Source organism: Pleurodeles waltl, chromosome 6, assembly GCF_031143425.1.
Source record: "Pleurodeles waltl isolate 20211129_DDA chromosome 6, aPleWal1.hap1.20221129, whole genome shotgun sequence".
NCBI classification, from domain to species: domain Eukaryota; kingdom Metazoa; phylum Chordata; class Amphibia; order Caudata; family Salamandridae; genus Pleurodeles; species Pleurodeles waltl.
Window position 1 is genome coordinate 1,401,694,706 of NC_090445.1, and position 17,608 is coordinate 1,401,712,313.

The window sequence follows — 17,608 nt, forward strand, 5'->3', positions numbered from 1 at the left end:
AGGAACTCTCTGCAAGACATCTTCTGCTTCTGCCCTCTGGAACTGCTGCTGATCTGCTTTGGAACCAAAACACGTCTGCTTCTATTGGGAAGACTCCCATTGCAACATTGTTTCCCCGGATCCTGCAAGAATTCTGCAACATCCAAGCTGTGCATCCTCCACAGTCACAAGGACTCTGCTTGCACCTGGAAGCACAAAGTAATCAAAGTGAAGGAGTCACTCCCCTGCAACCGCCGGCACCTCAAGACATCGTTAAACGGGTGGTGGGGTCTGCTGTTCCACGAACATCGAGAGGCTCTGATTCACAGTTGGTGAATCTGTGGCTTCCTCTGGGTCCGACTTGTCTTCTGACCAAGAATGCTGCTGGCCTTTCTGTGCGCTGAGAGCCAGCCCTGACTCCCCCCTCTTGGGTAGAGTCTCCTGGACCTTGCTGGTCACCAAAACTTTAAAAATACTTCTTCAGCTCCTGCTTGCATTTGCCAGTGCTTGTTGGTGACCTGGCTGGTCACTGACCCGCCTGCATTCTGGTGACCTTTGAGGGACAGCTCCTAGACGAGTCCTGGGATCTTCTGCTGCTCCTGGACCCCACAGCTGGTCTTCTTCTTCCAAGGGCTTGCAGGACCTTCACCTCTAGGAGGGTTGGAATTGCCCCTGCACCACCTAGTCACTTCTAAAGGTGCTGGACTCGGTTCACTAACTTTACCGGTCCTCAGTGTCCAGAATCTGTCCCTGGGTTCCTCCGGCCTAGTCCACGGGTCGTGACAGCAGCAGGACAATCTGAGGCTTCCACTGTCTTCAGAGGGAGTCCCTTTTTCCGTTTGCTTCCGGGTCCCCTAGTGTAGGTACTCCATCTTCTGGGTATACTAGGCTGGGGGCACTCTCCAACCTTCCTCTTGTCTGTTGGTTTCTTCTGGGTCCACTGGGAAGGGTCCTGAATGCCATTAACTCTACCCGCTATTCTCTGTGTTAGTCTATGGGACGACTGGGTGGGTAACTTCCTTGAACCTGCTCGCTGGGGACACTTACCGTATTTACTTCTGGTGTCGGCCCCTAGCAAACTACCACACTTGCCTTGGTTGGGTTTACTATTTCACATTCCACTTTCTTAGTATATGGTTTGGCTGTCCCATAAGGCCCAGCATATTATATGCTATTTCTGTTGGTTATTTTGTGTGTATATATTGTGTGTAGGTATCTCCAAAGGGAGAAATACCAGTGCTAGTCTAGTATTAGTGCTGTAATAAAGTATGCTTTACATTTCTCCTGAATAAGCTTTAGCTGCTCCCCTTAGGGATCTGTAGAGAGCTTTAGCTATCTGGACACCTATTCACTATCACTAAGGGTTGCCTGGACTCAGTATAGGGTGCCACACCGCGGGTATGCACCATAACCTGAGCCAGACTCCTACAGCAATAAGCTCAACACTTTAAAACAGACTGTAACTGTAATATTAGGGGGCAAACTACAGACATATAGACACAGAGCCTGTTTCATTTAAATTCAGACGATAGTTAATAGTGCTCCTCAGCTAGTGTGGTAGATATACTTGTAAGTATGGCAATGACAGTAGCGTTGGGACTCAATAGGGCGCGCACCCAGTGAGGGAGCCAGAGGGTTCTGTGCAGTGTGCCTGACCTGTCAGGTGGTGGGGGGAAATTCTGGTGCATCAGTGGTGCTGTTTGGCAGTGGTGTAGTCTGTTCTGACAGCGTGGGTAGGGATGTGTGGAGGTCTGCCAGGATTGTGTCTCAGTTGGTGGCAATCAGGTAGTTGCGCAGATCGAAGTTATCCTCTCGACGAGGGTGGTTCCCTCCGCTTTCTTACAGATACATAAGGATTGTAGCCACGCTTCATAGTTAGGTGTGTCTGGAGAGCACCATCTGCGAGTGACAAGCCGTTTAGCTAGTATAAGGCCCAGGTCTAGAAACAGGGACATGCCCCTGCGTGTATTTTTGTCCCGGCGGCAGAGTCCCAATAGACGGCCTCCCAATTGTGCAGTATAGTTCAGTTCAGATAGTGAGATAATCAGCATAGCATCATGTTCCATTAGTGATGTAAGCAGAGACGTGGCCATAGCATATACAGGAGATAATTGCTTACCGAGTGGCAGCACGGGCATGCAGCGTCAGTTTGAATATAATAGCTATTGATTTTATCAGGTGTGAGGTAGGCCCTTTGTGTGATGTAGAACTGTATTAATCAAAATTGTGTGATGCATGGTATGTCTATGGGTCCCTCTAGCAAAGCAAACCATTCTTTATCTGTGCAAGGTTTCCCTCTGTCCCCCATCGATCGCGGAGGGCTACAAATGGTTTGGAGGCATGCTGTTATTGCGAGTCTGCCAGCCAACGTATCAGATGCCTTTTTACTACCAAAACACATGTAAATATTAAGGTGTGTGGAAGGCTGTGGTAGGTCTCCCCATGCCTGTTGTAGTGTGCTAATAAGGGAGCGATGGAGGAGAAAGCTGTCGGGTGGCATCATCATCCATGAGGGACTTACATTGGAAGAGTGTACCATTGTCATAGAGATCACCCAGTGTGTGAACTCCTGCAGTGTGGCAGGGCAGTAGTTCTGCCCTTGTGATGACATAGAGGCCTTGTGGTGTCCCCAGGAGAGCAGTGACTGGGGCATAGAGAATCATTGCCCTACTGAGGTAGAGACATCTGTGGCAGCAGCAAAATGCCACATGAAATAATTGGTATTGAGGTATGTGGGACATGGCATGGGGGTGGAACAGGTGTATAAATTTAGAATGCATCCAAGGACTAGATTTTGTAGCTGTGGCTGGAGGACAGCAAGCATGCCACCCATTGCAGCTGCCCCGCCAGGTAATAGTGTTCCAGGTTTGGGAGCGCTAATCCTCCTTGGTCTGTTGGCTTATAAAGTTTAGTGAGGGCTACTCTGCAGCATGAATTATTTCATATAAATCTACGAGTGACATATTCAAAAGTGTGAAAGAATGAGGCAGAGATATACAGTGGGAGGTTAGCAAAGAAGTACAGGAGGCAAGGTAAGACGACCATCTTAAGGAGTCCATTACCAACAGAGGCAGTGTCCTCCAGAATGTCATCTGGGATTTGAGGAAGGTGATTGCTCACAATAGGTTCCCGTTGAATACGTTGGTGTCTGCATAGTACATCTGGACACCAAGATACCTGAAAGTGACTTGCTGCCAGGATAAGAAAGGGACAGCAGGGAGTGGGCCAGGATCAGGTGTACTGAGGGTTAGCAGGAAGGTGCAAAATTTGGACGAGTTAACTCGGAGTCCAGATAGTGACGTGTAAGTGTTAAGTGTGTTCATTATTGTCATGGGGAATTGAGAGAGGTCTTTCAATTAAATGAGGAGATCGTCAGCGTAAAGAGACACTGATTGAGTCCTGTCTCCCAGGGGTATACCCCAAGCACAGCCCTGTGTTCATTGTGCAACAACTAGGGGTTTCACGGCCAGAGCAAAGAGAATGGGAGGCAGGCGCACCCCTGTCTCATGCCTCTTTCTATATTAATGGGGTCTGAGATAAGGGGACCTGTTTTTATTTTGGCTATTGGCAAAATGTATAGTAGTTTTATCAGCTGTATAAACCATGGCCCCATTCCAAACTGGGGGAGGATGTCAAATAGAAAGGACCACTTCAGGGAGTCAAATGCTTTCTGTAAGTGGAGCACTATGCATCCCTCTTGAGGCCATTGGAGTGGTGCATATTTCAAGATACAAAAGAAGCGCTGTAGATTAAGGGACGTGATGCGAGCTGGCACAGATCCATTCTGGTCGGTATGTACCAGCCTAGGGACCAGGGGTGCTAAGCAGTCTGCTATGATTTTGACCTGTATTTTATAATCTGAGTTTAGTAGTGCCAGCGGTCTGTATGAGTGTATGCTTGTTGGGTCTTTATGTGGCTTAGGTAGCGAAATAAAATGGCTTCTCAGAGTGTGTCAGGGAGTCAAGTTGCAGCAAGGGTCTCCTTATAAAGATTGGGGATGCAGGGAGCGAGCTGTGGTGCATATGCTTTGTATATTCTGCTGGCAGTCCTTCTAGGCCAGGGGTCTTGCCATTGGCAAGGACTCGGATGGCGTCTTGGATTTCAGTCAGTGTAATAGATTCATCCAGTTCCATTGTTCGGTCTGGTGCAATGCAGCTGAAATTTATATCAGAGTGAGACAAATCAATGTCAGCCCGAGAGGATGTTGTGGCTGACTGATAGTGTCATGTAGTGGATATGGAATGCCATGTGAATTTCACACTGCGTGTAAAGCAGTGGGCCAGTAGCTGAATATAAAATGGCAATGGGGTGTCGGGCTGCTCTTGATGGATTAGCCAAGCAAGCAGGGAGCCTGCTCTGTCTGATTTTGCATGTACTTCGGCAGTGCGCTCCATAGTTTCAGCATCGCAGGCTTTCAAACTATTCTTTGCATGCCTTAACAAGCTGCGGTTGCTTGTTTAGATCTTGTTTCACCGCGATTTCAAGGTGTAGCAGCTTGCTTTCCATGGCAAGTACCTCCCCATCTAACTGCTTGCGAATGTTCCAAGTTAATCCCAGACAATGCCCACAGAGGGTCACTTTAAAGGCTTCCCACTTCATGGAAGATGTGGTAACAGAGCCTTCATTTAAATCAAAATAGTCATTATTCATCTGGCTTATGAAGGCTCGAGATGCAGGGTTTTCGAGTGCCGTGGGCTGCAGCCGCCATGCGGGAACACGAGGGCAGTGGCCTACATCCCAGATTAGGTGAATGTACTGGGGCTGTGATGTGAGTGTGTTCAGCCTAGGTAATCAGTTTGTGTGATTATTTGAACAAGATATGTTGTACAGACCAGTCTATCAATACATACATGAAGCCTATGTGGGACTGAGTAGAAGAAGTATACGTTGGAGGAGGCATTAGGGAACCACCATATTTCTAATAGATTCCAGTAGCATAACCAGCACGTCGACAAAAGAGTATTAGAGGATGCAGCAGTGCGGTACAGTGGCAGGAATGAGTGATCTAATTGATTGTCTAGCACACCATTAACATCTCCTCCCAGCAACCAGGGGAAACCACTCTTAACGGGAGAGCACCTCAGTGAGTGTACACAAGAAGGGAGTCTGATCATTGTTGGGAGAATAAATGTTGCCAACAAGTATGTGTATGCCACCTAGTCTCCCCTTAGCGAACACAAAGCGTCCCGCAACATCTAGGACCTCCTTCTCCATTGCAAATGGGACCTCAGAACAAATCCATATAAGTACCCCGCAGGGAAGAGAAGAGTAGTTTGTAGAGTAGACCACATCATGCAATCTCTTTCTGAGTTTGTTGGCCTCTGGAGCCTTTAGATGGGTTTCCTGTAATAGGACTATTTGTGCATTTTGACGCTGGAGATAGGAATAGATGGTGTATCGTCCGGCAGGGGTATTAATTCTGCACAGGTTTCAAGTCAATAGTTTAATGTGGGTCATGGGAAATGCTAGTTGTTAACATGTGGCATACCACGTGGCACCTATATAGTATAATTGCCGGTCTGTTAGGTGCAGGAGTAGCATTAGTGAACAATGTCTCCGGTCGCCTAGGGGCGAGTTACATTCAAAAGAAAGAACAATCAACAGTGTAAGCAATCAGCAATGTGGTAAATACCAAAAGAGTAGCACACGATAACCGGTGTCCGCCCAAACTATACATAGACTTTATCCTTGGGAGGGCTAAACGACATCCAACACCAGTGGGTAGTAATAGAGTAGACTTGAGTGAATCACTGTACGAGGGTCCCCCGGTGTCGTCTATTGCACGCAACATCTGTCCAGTCCTCATGCTTCTTGTTAAAGGCATAAGTTTAATATCAGCTCCTGCTGACGCAGAATAACGTCACGTTTGTGTGACGAAAGATTACATTCAGACATCAAGCATGTAGATATGTTCGATACAGGAGGTTCTCCTTGAGGGCGAAGGTGGCACGAGCGGCGCGATCTGCATGACACCATGAGAGTGAGGTGAAGGTCATCAGTTAGGACCTTCGGGCTGGGGCTGGGTTAGATGATGCCCGCTTTTTGCGGGGTTATGTCGGATGGGACCAGCGAGTCTTGTCTGAAAGGCCAAGTGACGATGGAGCTTTCCCCGTCAGATGAGCGGGAGTCCCTAGTGTCGGAACTAGAGCAGTATTGAATATCTGTGTGAGCAGCTGTTTGTTTTAGTGCTTTGCGGTGTTCTGCAATTTTCTGTTCTAGGAGGGGGCAGTAGAAGGACCACATTGTGTCTGTAGTCGTATCCCACGGCGACATGTTCCTGACTTTTTGTGCATTTCTTATGGAGGCCGATTTCTTCTAGCTAGTTCCACGTGTCTTTTTAGGGTAGTGAAAAAATGTGTGACACCGTCTGCAACCACACATAGCTTTGCATGAAAAAGGAGGGAATATCTTAGTCCCAATTCACTTAAGTGGTGTTTTGCTGCAAGTAAAGAGCTATGGTGTCTTTGAACAGCAGCCATATAACCCGGGAAAAGCATGACTTTGGCATTTTTCACCTTCACTTCAGGTAATTGTTGCATTTCCCTCAGGACTGTCCCGGTAGTGAAGAAAGTGGATTACCATTGGACGAGGATTAGTGCCGGGTAGAGGTCTTCATGTGGGGACCCGATGGTCTCTCTCAACCGAGAAGAAGTGTGAGAGTATAGATGGGGGAAGGAGGTTACGCAGCCAGGATTCTATTTATTGTACTGGATCATGGCCTTCTGCACCTTCTGGCAGGCCTTCCTTCTGTGTTCTCAGCACGCCTTTCCAAGATTTGCACATGTGCTGCTAAGGTTTGTAGGTAGGACTCCAGGCTCTGTGTTTTGGACTGTAGTGTTTCAAGATTTTGTTCTTCTGTCACCACTTTGTCTGCAAGTTTGCAATGATCTGCGTGCAGGAGGGTAAGATCTGATGCAACAGTGTCTATTTATTTTGGCTTCTAGTGAGGTCATAGATGGTTCAATGGCCATGATTATTGCGTCCAGTTTATCCCCCATCGAAGCGGATGCTTGATGTGATCTCTTGTGTCTGGTGAGGTCGCCATTTTTGCAGAAGATACTCAGGACTTCGAGGTGGTATGTTGTCCCGTTGAATATAAGCGGCCAAACTCAGTGCCTTCAAACCTTTGAGATGATGTTGGGTGGCAATAGGCAGTACGGCGCACCAGAGCCCGCTTGTCAGTGACTCAGGGTGTTGAGCACAACCACAGCACGAGCACCTCTGGTTGCGCCTTCATAGTTGAGCATGTTGTTACGACAATATAGGAGCTAGTGTGTGTCTATGGAGATGCTGTGTGAAACTCTGCACCCAGGATCCGGCAGCAAGTGTGAGTCTAGAGGTAAGGTATTTGACGTTGGTAAATATCTAGAAGTTTTCCCCAGCCAGACAAAGGAGTTTACTGTTTCCTTCAGTGTCGGGGAAAGACACCTTTTTTTTTTTAATATGCACAGTCATCACCCCTTTTAGGCAGTCTAGATAGTGTTATTGAGCGTCTCTGACAGGACACTAGTAGGTACTGCACTTACAGATGGGTTTCCAGCATCGGACCGCAGCAGGGGCATTTCGCGCGGGCATCATTTAACATATCATCTCAGGAAGCGACTCAGGAGTCACAACCCACCTTGGCAGGGTCTTCTTAACACTGTAACCATTTAGGCCCCATCTGGTGATGACACTGTGACAAGTTTAAGTAATGATCCCATGTTTGGCGTGGCACAAGTGTTTGCAGGAGTGTGCTTCTGAGGTAGAGAGACAGTGGTCACACATATATCACCGCCGGTTCACCACAAGGCAGGTGCTTAATCTTCGGTTGGTGCTGGTGAGTATGCATGACCTAGGCGGGTGGGTCAGCACACAGGGCTGCTATAGCTTCAGGCTCTGCTGGGTGGAAAGCAGTTCTGCAAGCTACTAGTCTGGTTACGATGCATGCAATGGGTGCATGTTACTGCTGCAGGCTTCACCTCCAACCCCTCGGTCACCGCTGAGGCTCTTGCTCTCAAGTATGTTGGCCTGACGAAAGCCTGCATATATTTGCTGCTTCAGTCACCCCTGACAATGTCCTCTTTGGGGCTACGCCCCCACTTTTCTGCAGTTCAAGGTGGGGGGGATGCACTTCTTTTGCAGAGGGGCAGGCTTTGTTGCATCTCATACTGGCAACTTGCGCCACTCAACCTTTGATGGGAGCACCTCTGGTCTTTCAATAGCATCAGTCTAAAGGCCTAGTCGGTGTCGCATGTTTCCTTGGGGCTCCCGGGCAGGTCTCGCCCGTTTATGGTCTCAGAGGTGTTGATCTGGTGCCCCGACCATTGTTGTAGCTCTCACCACTTCCAGCACGGCGCACCCTCGTACACATTTCAGTGGCAGGCACACCTTATGTTGCAGGGTGTATCGCAGTTTAGTGTGCCGATCTCATTGCGCACCTCACCAGGCAACAGAGCATCATGCCATGTCGGTTCAGACTCTGTCTGAGTCACCAGTAGTCCACCATTCACCCCAATCAAGGGCCACTCAGCCTCAGTGGTCCAGTTTTGTGACTTTTAGGGCTGAATGGCAGATATTAGCTGATTTTATTAAAAGATAACAGGTGGTGTAGCAGAGCTTCGTTTGAGCGCAGTCTCCATATTGGTTGCATAAGCCCTGCCCCCGGGTCTGCGGATCTTATACTGAGATCGGATTGTCTTTCACCACTTCAACCAGGAAGTTATGGCAACCATCTTGGGTCTCAGGTAAAAAAAAAAAAAAAAAAAAAGTTTCCCGCACTGGTGTGTTTTTTTTTTTTTTTTTTTTTGACACCAACCACCCCCCCTTTCCCCACCACTCACCCCTTAGAGGGCTATGAAGAGGCATATTAGAAGTTAATTTGTTTTTAATGCATACCACTCTCTGCACATTCCTCACCAGTGACATTTCCCCATGTACAAGACTGAATCTGGAATCTTTTAGTAGCTCTATTGTGCCTCTATTACGCAATCTTTATCAGGTGCCAGACCAAAATAAATTAATGTTTAGAAAATGTGTTAGAAGGTAATTTCTGTTATCTAGAGCCCAATGCAGAGTTATTCAGATGCCTAAACAAGCAATATTGTTGTTGGAAATTTTACAAGTAAAATTCAGAGGATTAAAAAGCTTTGCCCTTACTGATGTCTACGTTTTTCTGTACATGTTTGAAACTCAAAAGCTGCTGTCAGCACTCTCATATCCACCATATGAGTCAGTGAACTCCCTCATAAGTTGTTCTCTTATGAAGAATGTGTTTGTACAAGCAGATTTGTTCATCTAAATGTTTATTGAACAGGCTATGGCTTCTTGTTAGTCATAATATTCACTATCTACAGATGGAGGGCAAACATATAACATTTTCCACTCCACTTGGTTGGTCCAGATGGTTGGTTTGCCTAGTATTTGCAAAAATGGTGGTGTAGAAACCTCAAACTGCATGACAAGAAATTATCCCAATACACCCTAAAGTAGGATGTTACTTCACCTAGAAATAAGTATGATTTGCACCACACAAAACTGTTTGTGCACAATGCTTTCAACCATTGTAAAATGCAGAAACATCCGACAATTCTGGTGAATGACCAGTAGCACATTCACGTTTCGCGAATTGCTTTCAACTATGTGCAAAGGCAATGTAGGCAGTCAAGAATCTCATAAGCAGCTAAAAGGATTCAACATCCTATTCTTCAGATTACTTATTTCATAATCACTAGGGTTTGTCTCTGTGTTTGTAATTGTCTTTATGTGGCCTGGGCCAACCAGGTCACTTTGATGTATCCAAACTAGAGACGACATCTCCAAACCACATTATGAGAATCAGCCTAACGTCTTCGTCTAAAACAATGTTTGGGATCATAGTCTGATATAAAAGACCAATGATTTGTTCTTGATGTAATCATTGATGAATACCATCCCTGTTTCAGTCGTAAGAATGTTGCTGAAGGTGCCACTGTCATCACTATATGTCGCTTCAGATACAGTTTTCTCGTTGCCATTTTCTGATGAATACATCTTCCCTCATATTCCTCTCCTTTTCCTCAGCAATACCTCATTAGCATATCCAGGTGGTACCATTCAACCTCAAATGCATCTATGCCTGTGGTCATGTAGTATACCGGAGTATATTAAGCATGAAACCTTGTACGGACCTAAGTTCATGCTTGGTTGATGTATTGTGAAGCTTGCTCTTTGTGTTTCACCAACAGAGATCCGCAGCATTCAGCTGCATTCTAGGTCTCCTCTGAAATTTTGGGTTTCAAGCCTTTCCGTAGATACTGCAAGACAATTCCCGTTTCTGAACCACCATTTATTTATATTTTCGGGCAAGCCTACATTGCCATAGTGATCCCAGGCACTTAAGGGGACTGCTTTCTGGGTGTCCACCTTGTGAACATGCAAAATGGCGTCACTCACAGTGAAGTTAGCCAATATCAGAAGTGGGCTGTCTTAATGCCCCATGCCGAATGCTGCAGCAGGCATAAACAAATGTGAATGAAAAAGTAACAAACCAATGGTTGAAAACGGCTGGCTAAAATTCCCCCAGAGGCAACTGTATTGTACACAAAATGTTAGTAAAATCAAAAGGTCTTGGCAATAGCAGAGTACTGTTGAGTTGAATCATTAAAGCATCAGTTATTTAATTGCAAGATTGTGGTTTAAGAAGACAATTAAAGCAGTAATCCAGCAGACAGTAAATAGTCAAATCTATGCCTTGTGCAAATGTTGTCATTGACCTTTAGTGGCCCTCATGTACTGTCCATGTCAATCTCATTTTGTTAAGCCACCTATTATGCAGCTGTTTAAGGTGGTTTAGTGGAGTATATGAGTTCACTCAGTGTTTTTCATTAAGGTTAGTGCTAGGTCCAAGTAACAGAAAAACATTTGCACATAATTAAAATCACTCTTTATTTAATTTTCGCACGTGTTCTCCATGAATCTCAATCTTGTTTCCTCTTCTAGAAGACCATCTGTGTCTGTTAGACTGCATTGTAGTGGATCTACAGGATATGGATATCTTTGCTGCCGAAAGATTCCCCAGAAATTACATCGATGCTGTTGAAAACCTGCCTACCGATTTGATCTTCCCTTCTTTCCTTGTCAGACAAAAGGGGCTAAGTTTGTTAGCAGAGCGATGCAGATTGAAGTTAAAAGTGGAAAGGAACTTGGACAGGTGAGTGTTCTAAATTAATACAAATGATAAAATGGGTTCAAGGGATAACAGGCCAGGCGCAATTTCCAAACCTCACAGTCTGCGTCCAAATTGTTCAGCCTTATTGGAGGTGTGTGAATTATTTCTGAAAATCACAAATAACATTGAAGAATGTTCTCATTACCAATTGAATCTAAATAGTGCTGGATCTTTTCTTTAAATAAAATACATTTTTTTAGGATCATTATACAGCCAGCCAACATGTGTTTCAAGGTTGAATCCTATTCTTTAGGGCTCTTCTGTCATGTCTTTGCCCTCAGCACCACTGCGCCCTCCTGCTCCCAGCTTTCGCTGTCCAGCTTTGGTCTTTCATCGGGCACTCGCTGCTACCTCAGGACAGCGTGAACACAAATCTGGTAACTCCGGCATCAAATATTGAAACTCCTTTATGCCAATCTTTAAAGTGAAAGAGCCTAATAGTTGATGCCGGAGTTCCCTGGTCTGTATTCACGGTGTCTTGAGGTAGCGGCAAATGCCCAGTGAGAGACCAAGCTGGGCAGCGACCAGAGCATCAGCTGGGAGCAGGAGAGGAAAGACATGGCAGCTGTGCCCATGAGCCCTGAAGAAGAGGATTACGCTTCAAAACAAATGTTGGATGGCTGTGTATTGATCCTAATCAAGATTAATTCTCCAGTGTTGTATCTTTCATAGATTCACATGCTTGAATCTTCCCCGTCATCCTGGTGGGAGTCCCAGGGTAGTAGCTATATAAGTAGTTTTAAAGCATTAGTCTTAAAACCCCATAGAAAAGAGTAGATATTGATAGCTGATTCGACTTTTCTGTTGAAACAACATGATCTGTACCTCATTGGATTCTATTAGTTATGCGAAGATACTTCAATGTTACAGGCGTTTTTCAGAATTAATCTAAGTCAATGCAATATACGTCTGTTTGTGCCCTTCTGGCCACTTATAATCCATAGAGCGAGATTCAAAAATGTTAACGATTGGAAGAAAATAGTTAATTTTTCTCTCAGTGAAAATAACTGGATTGAATACGATCTGTTCATAGTGGTGTAGTACAATTAAACAGAAAAATTAAAAATAGCTCCTGTTGCGTATGTGAACTGTTGTCTTTTTCTGTTTTTGTTTCTGAAGATTTGAAAGTCAAATCTATTGATTTTAGAGTTATATACCAATTTTGAATAATGCTAAAAGATCCTTACCTTCGACATGTTTAAAACTTTCAGGGCAGTAGTGGCCAGTATTATCCCTTGGATGGTCATTTAGTATGGGCAGTATTGGCCAGTATTATTCCTTGGATGGCCATTTAGGGATCCAAAGAAATGCAATGTGTTCTTCTCTCCTTAATATGAATATCAACTGTTGTTAATATCTGCTGCCTCATCAATGTTCCTGTTGCTTCAACAATGTTTTGTAATTCATTATGACTGCAGAAACCCTGCAAAATAACGTTGCTTCAGTATTTTGCTCTGTCCCTGCCTGGATTGAACTGAAGTGTGCCAGGGGCAAACTGATTGCAAGGCAGTGAGAGGGATATGAATGATTGAGGGTTATAAGCATATCACTGGTTACCTTTTAGGGGTAAGAAAGGTGGCTGCCTCCTTGAACACCTTGCGCTCTGGAGAGAACGGAAAATGAAAATGAAAATGAAACTCTCATTGAGGACCATTATTACTCTAGAGATGCTTCTTTGAGTGCTGAACTGACTGAAGATTTCGAGAAGCTCACTCTCTGTGAGACACGCCGCAAAAGAGCTTATTGTGAATCCAAACTGATGCCAGGAAAGGTTGCATTAAAAATAGTTCAGATAAGTGAGATGCACGGAGAGACTGGTTCTGATTTCACACACTATCAAGGATCCAGGCACCAGCCTCCTCCTGTATCACTCTCTACTCCCCTTTCCCTTTCACAGTGCTAGATGGAGCAGCACATGGATCCCTCCTGTTTCCGTGCCTCAGAACATGCCTTAGATAGAGGGAGATAGAGGTGACTTGATATTCCTGTGAATCCAATTAGTTGTAATAATCTGTATGGGATTGTTTCCCTGATACCCCTCCAGTCAAAAATAAACACAGCTTTTTTTTCTGTTGAATGGCCCTTTTACTTCGAACACTACCTTTGTGGCATCAGCTTTTTTTTACTCCCCAACCTGTTGCCCATTTATTTCAGAAATGCTGTTATGAGTTCAATTGACATTGATGATAGTGTAGTTTTGTGAGGCTGTGACCTGAAAATCACTTCAAGCTTTCTGAAAATCCTGTCACAATTGGAGGCGGGCTCTGGGCACCACTCTGTGAGTGTGGAAAGTTGGAGGAAATATGCTACAAGAAGCTGTGGTGGTGAGATCCATGGCACAGTGGGTTCTATGGGATGAACTGAGATGGCCCAGAGTAAGCCAGGCAGAGTTGATTCACATATGGAACCGTGACAGCCAAGTGTTGCTGCCGTAGTTTGAGAATTAAAATTATTGGCACTGGCAATTTGGTGAGTGGGGTAGTTGCATTCAGGACTAGGATGATAAATGGAGAAACGCAATAATCTCTTATGCTGGATCACTAGGCATAGTAGACATGAGCAGTAGGGGTAAAGCACAAAGGGGGTAGAAGCAATTGGGGCTATCGGTGAAGCTTAACAGGTGCTCAGAATCAAGTAGGAGGCCAAGGAGACCACCTTGGAACTTTTGCATTTTCTGATGAAAGGCTGCCATTCACAAGACGATTCTAATTTAATCTAGCCTCTTTTTGGCTCCAAATTTGTTTATTAGCTGGGTGAGTTGAGATCTTTACTCCCAATCAAGTGATTCAACCTCTGTAAAATCCTGTAAGGCCAGGAACCTGGAAAAGAGACCAGAGTCTTGCCTGTTATCTTAGGGCAGTGTCAATTTCTGTAGAGCCACCTTTATTTTGTTTCTGATTGGTTGCAGCTTCTGTGGTGTGGAAAATTATAGCACTGATTTTAGGTAGCTAGTATATAACCTAGGACTTCTGTCTGTTGGGCAGGGGTTTACTCTCACAGTTCAAAAAAGAACTCTGGGGTTCAAAGTGCAGGTATTGCTGTATCTACTTGTATCAGAAATACCAGTAGGAAATGACCACCTTTAGTATGACAATTCCCACATTTTGGCGTATCTACTTTGCTGACTTTAGAAGTCTGTTCACTTTACCCTGCTAGCCAGATGTAGACTGCCTGCAATCCCTCTTTAACATGGTTGAATTGGTGTGTTCCTAATTGGCCCATTGAAATTGCCTTTAAACCCCTAGTATAAGGTGTTGAAAGTGAATTCAGGGTCTGGAAGGTAAATGCTACATGTAAACTGCAGCATCTCTTGTGCCCTTTTCTATAGTGGCAGTACAAACATGACTTACTTCAAGTCTACCCTTTGTTCCCTGACTGAAGCAGTGTAAAGTATGCAGTACAACCTGTTAAAATAACCCTTTTTGACAGGTAAAAACATCCTTTTTGAATACTATTGAGTCACCCCTATGTAAGTGTTGCCCACAAGGTAGGGTGCAAGATATTTAAGAGTGAGACCTGTAGAAACTTACAGTGGCAAAAAGCTGTTTTCTCTGTGACAGACCTAGCGGCCCTTTGTAGCCAACTAGAGTACAAATTAAACTACAAGTACTACATCTCGGGAATAGGATCAGCTAAAAAATAATCAAATCACTATTTAATAGTTATTACAAATCCTATTAAATGTTTTTAAATGCTTTAATTAACTCAGACATACCTGAGGCAACCTGGGCTTCCTACTTGAATGCAGAATTGGCCGTAAGACTGGTAACTGCAGGGTACGCTGTCGAAGACCAACGAATAACATCTGAAGCATGCACAGATGAAATCCTTGCAGGCCCTAACATAGCACAAAGCAGTGCTTCAGATCCAGGAACCTGGCAGCATTATGTTTTATTCCAGCCATGAATAGCAAAAATCACTTTACTAGCGAGGGGGTGGGGCAATGCTCTCAAAGAAGGACTGCTGAGCTGAAAACCCCGCAGAGAAGAAAAGGACAACTGACTTGGCACCAGCCCTACCGGCCTGTCTCCTGCTTCAAAGACCCTCCAACCAAAAAGCGACGCATTCTACACGTCCAGTGACCCCTGAAAAGTCTCCAGGGGACTGCCTGCATCACTGAGGACCAAGAACTACTGTGGGCAGCGACTCTGTCCAACCAGAAGAAAAGACATCCATCTTTAAAGGGACTCCCACCAAACTCCAGAAGCGTGAGTCCCCACTACTCTTCACCCGACGCCCCTGGCCCGTGTCCAGAGGAACCAACTATCCAGAGAGGACCACCAGGCGACTACCCAGGACAAAGATATCCGACGCCTGGAGAAGCACAGCACCCACAGCCCCCAGGCCCGTGAGAAACCGACCACTGGTGCAGCAACGACCAGCAGGCGGCCCTCGCCCTTGCCCAGTCAGTGGCTTGCCCGAGAGCCCCCCCTGTGCCCTGCCAGCAGCACCTAAGTGACCGCTGGGTCCCTCCATAGAGTTCTATTGAGAACCCGAAGCCCTGTTGGTGCACTGCAGCCGGCCACTGAGGGTGTGGTTTTTGTGCCTCCCTGGGCCCCTCCAGTAGTCCTCCAAACCCCGCTGGTCTGCCCTCCGACAATGAGGGTAGTAACCTGCCGACCGGAACCAGGGTACCCCCGTTCTTCATAGGCCCCTATGATATTTTGGCTCCTGTTTGACCTCTGCACCTGACCGGCCCTATGTTGCTAATGCTGGGTGTTTGGGGTTGCCTTGAACCCTCAATGGCGGACTACCTATACCCCGGAGATTGAACCTGTAAGTGTGGTACTTACCTCTGAAACTGTACTGTACTTACCTCCCCCCAGGAACTGTTGAAAATTGCAGTGTCCACTTTTAAATTGGCTTTTTACCATTTTAATGAAAACTGTGTACACAATTGATTTGATTCAAAGTCCTAACTATTACCATGCAAAGTACCTTTCATTTAATGTACTTACCTGCTAAATGAATCTTGTGGTTCTAAAAAATAAATTAACAAAATAATTTGTTTCTATATAAAAACATATTTGCCTGGAATTAAGTCATTGAGTGTGTGTTACTTCTATTTCTTGTGTGTGTCTACAACAAATGCTTAACACTACCCTCTGACAAGCCTAACTGCTCGACCACACTACCACAAATAGAGCATTAGTATTATCTATTGTTGCCTCTGTCAAGACTTTTGGGGAACCCCTGGACTCTGTGCGCAATATATCTCACTTTGATATAGTATATACAGAGCCAGCTTTCTACAAGTGGGACCAGAAGTTCCAGTGGGTTCAGTTTCAGGGAAATCTTACCGATACGGTTCATATCTCAGAGGGAACTGCAAAAGACCTGTAGTTGTGGTTAGTGAACTGCGATTGGGTCAGAGGCAGACTCCTCTCCCTTCCCCAGCCAGATCTCGCAGTAGTGACAGATGCGTCACTTCTGGGATGGCGCGGCCATCTGGGAGAGGTGGAGATCAGAGGCCTCTGGTCTCTGGCAGAATCTGGACTCCATATCAACGTACTGGAGCTCCGGGCAATCCGACTGACATTGAAAGCATTTCTTCCTATTGTAAAAGGGAAGATAGTGCAGTTGTTCACGGACAACACCACTGCAATGTGGTACTGCAACAAGCAGGGAGGTGTGGGGTCGTGAACCCTTTGTCAAGAGGCTCTGTGTCTCTGAGCATGGCTGGAACAGCAGGGCATATCCTTGGCGGTTAAACACCTGGCAGGTTCTCTGAATCCCAGGGCAGATGAACTCAGGCCTAGCGGATCCTGAATGGTATTTCAATCTGGAGGTGGTGCGAGGACTCTTTCAGCAGTGGGGAGAGCCTTGGTTAGATCGGTTTGCCTCCGCAGAGAATGCGCGTTGGAGTTTCCTAGGTGGCAATCACTCGGCGACGATTTTCATCACGAGTGGAGTCCAGGCCTCCTGTATGCTTTTACGCCCCTAACAGTTCTGCCCAGAGCTGGGCCCAAGTCATCCTACTGCCTCAGGATTGGGCATGGAGAGTCTGGTATCCCAAGCTTCTCAAATGAGCATCCATCCTCCGATCAGGCTGCCCCTTCGGGAGGATCTTCTGTTGCAGAGCAGGGGAGGGTTCTCCACCCGAACTTGTCAACTCTGCACCTTCTTGTGTGGAGACTGAGCAGCAGCAGTTGATGACTTTTGACCTTCCTCCAGAAGTCTGGAAAGTTGTTTTGGCAGCCAGGTGTCCCTCCACTAAAACGGTATACACCGGCCATTGGAAACACTTGTATATTAGTGTACTGAAAGGACTATTGAGTCTCTTTTTGCTTCTCTTTCTGATATCCTTTTATTCCTACTTTTCCCTTGCCCAGTTGGGTACTGCCTTGGGTACTCTCAAGTGCTATCTTTTCGCCTTATCAGCATTTCTTCGGCTACCTAATCAGCTTTCACTTTTAAAATCTCCCATTGTACATAGGTTCC

The 17,608-nt window shown here is 45.7% G+C and overlaps 1 protein-coding gene across 2 annotated transcripts in view; it reads left to right on the top strand.

The window, feature by feature from the left end:
• Positions 1-17,608, top strand: part of VPS13D (vacuolar protein sorting 13 homolog D) — a 2,230,750-nt gene that overhangs the window by 724,749 nt on the left and 1,488,393 nt on the right. For both annotated transcript variants that reach the window (XM_069240741.1, XM_069240742.1), the window contains exon 27: positions 10,939-11,149. In XM_069240741.1, coding sequence (XP_069096842.1) covers positions 10,939-11,149 — 211 coding nt within the window. The remainder of the gene's footprint in view (positions 1-10,938; positions 11,150-17,608) is intronic.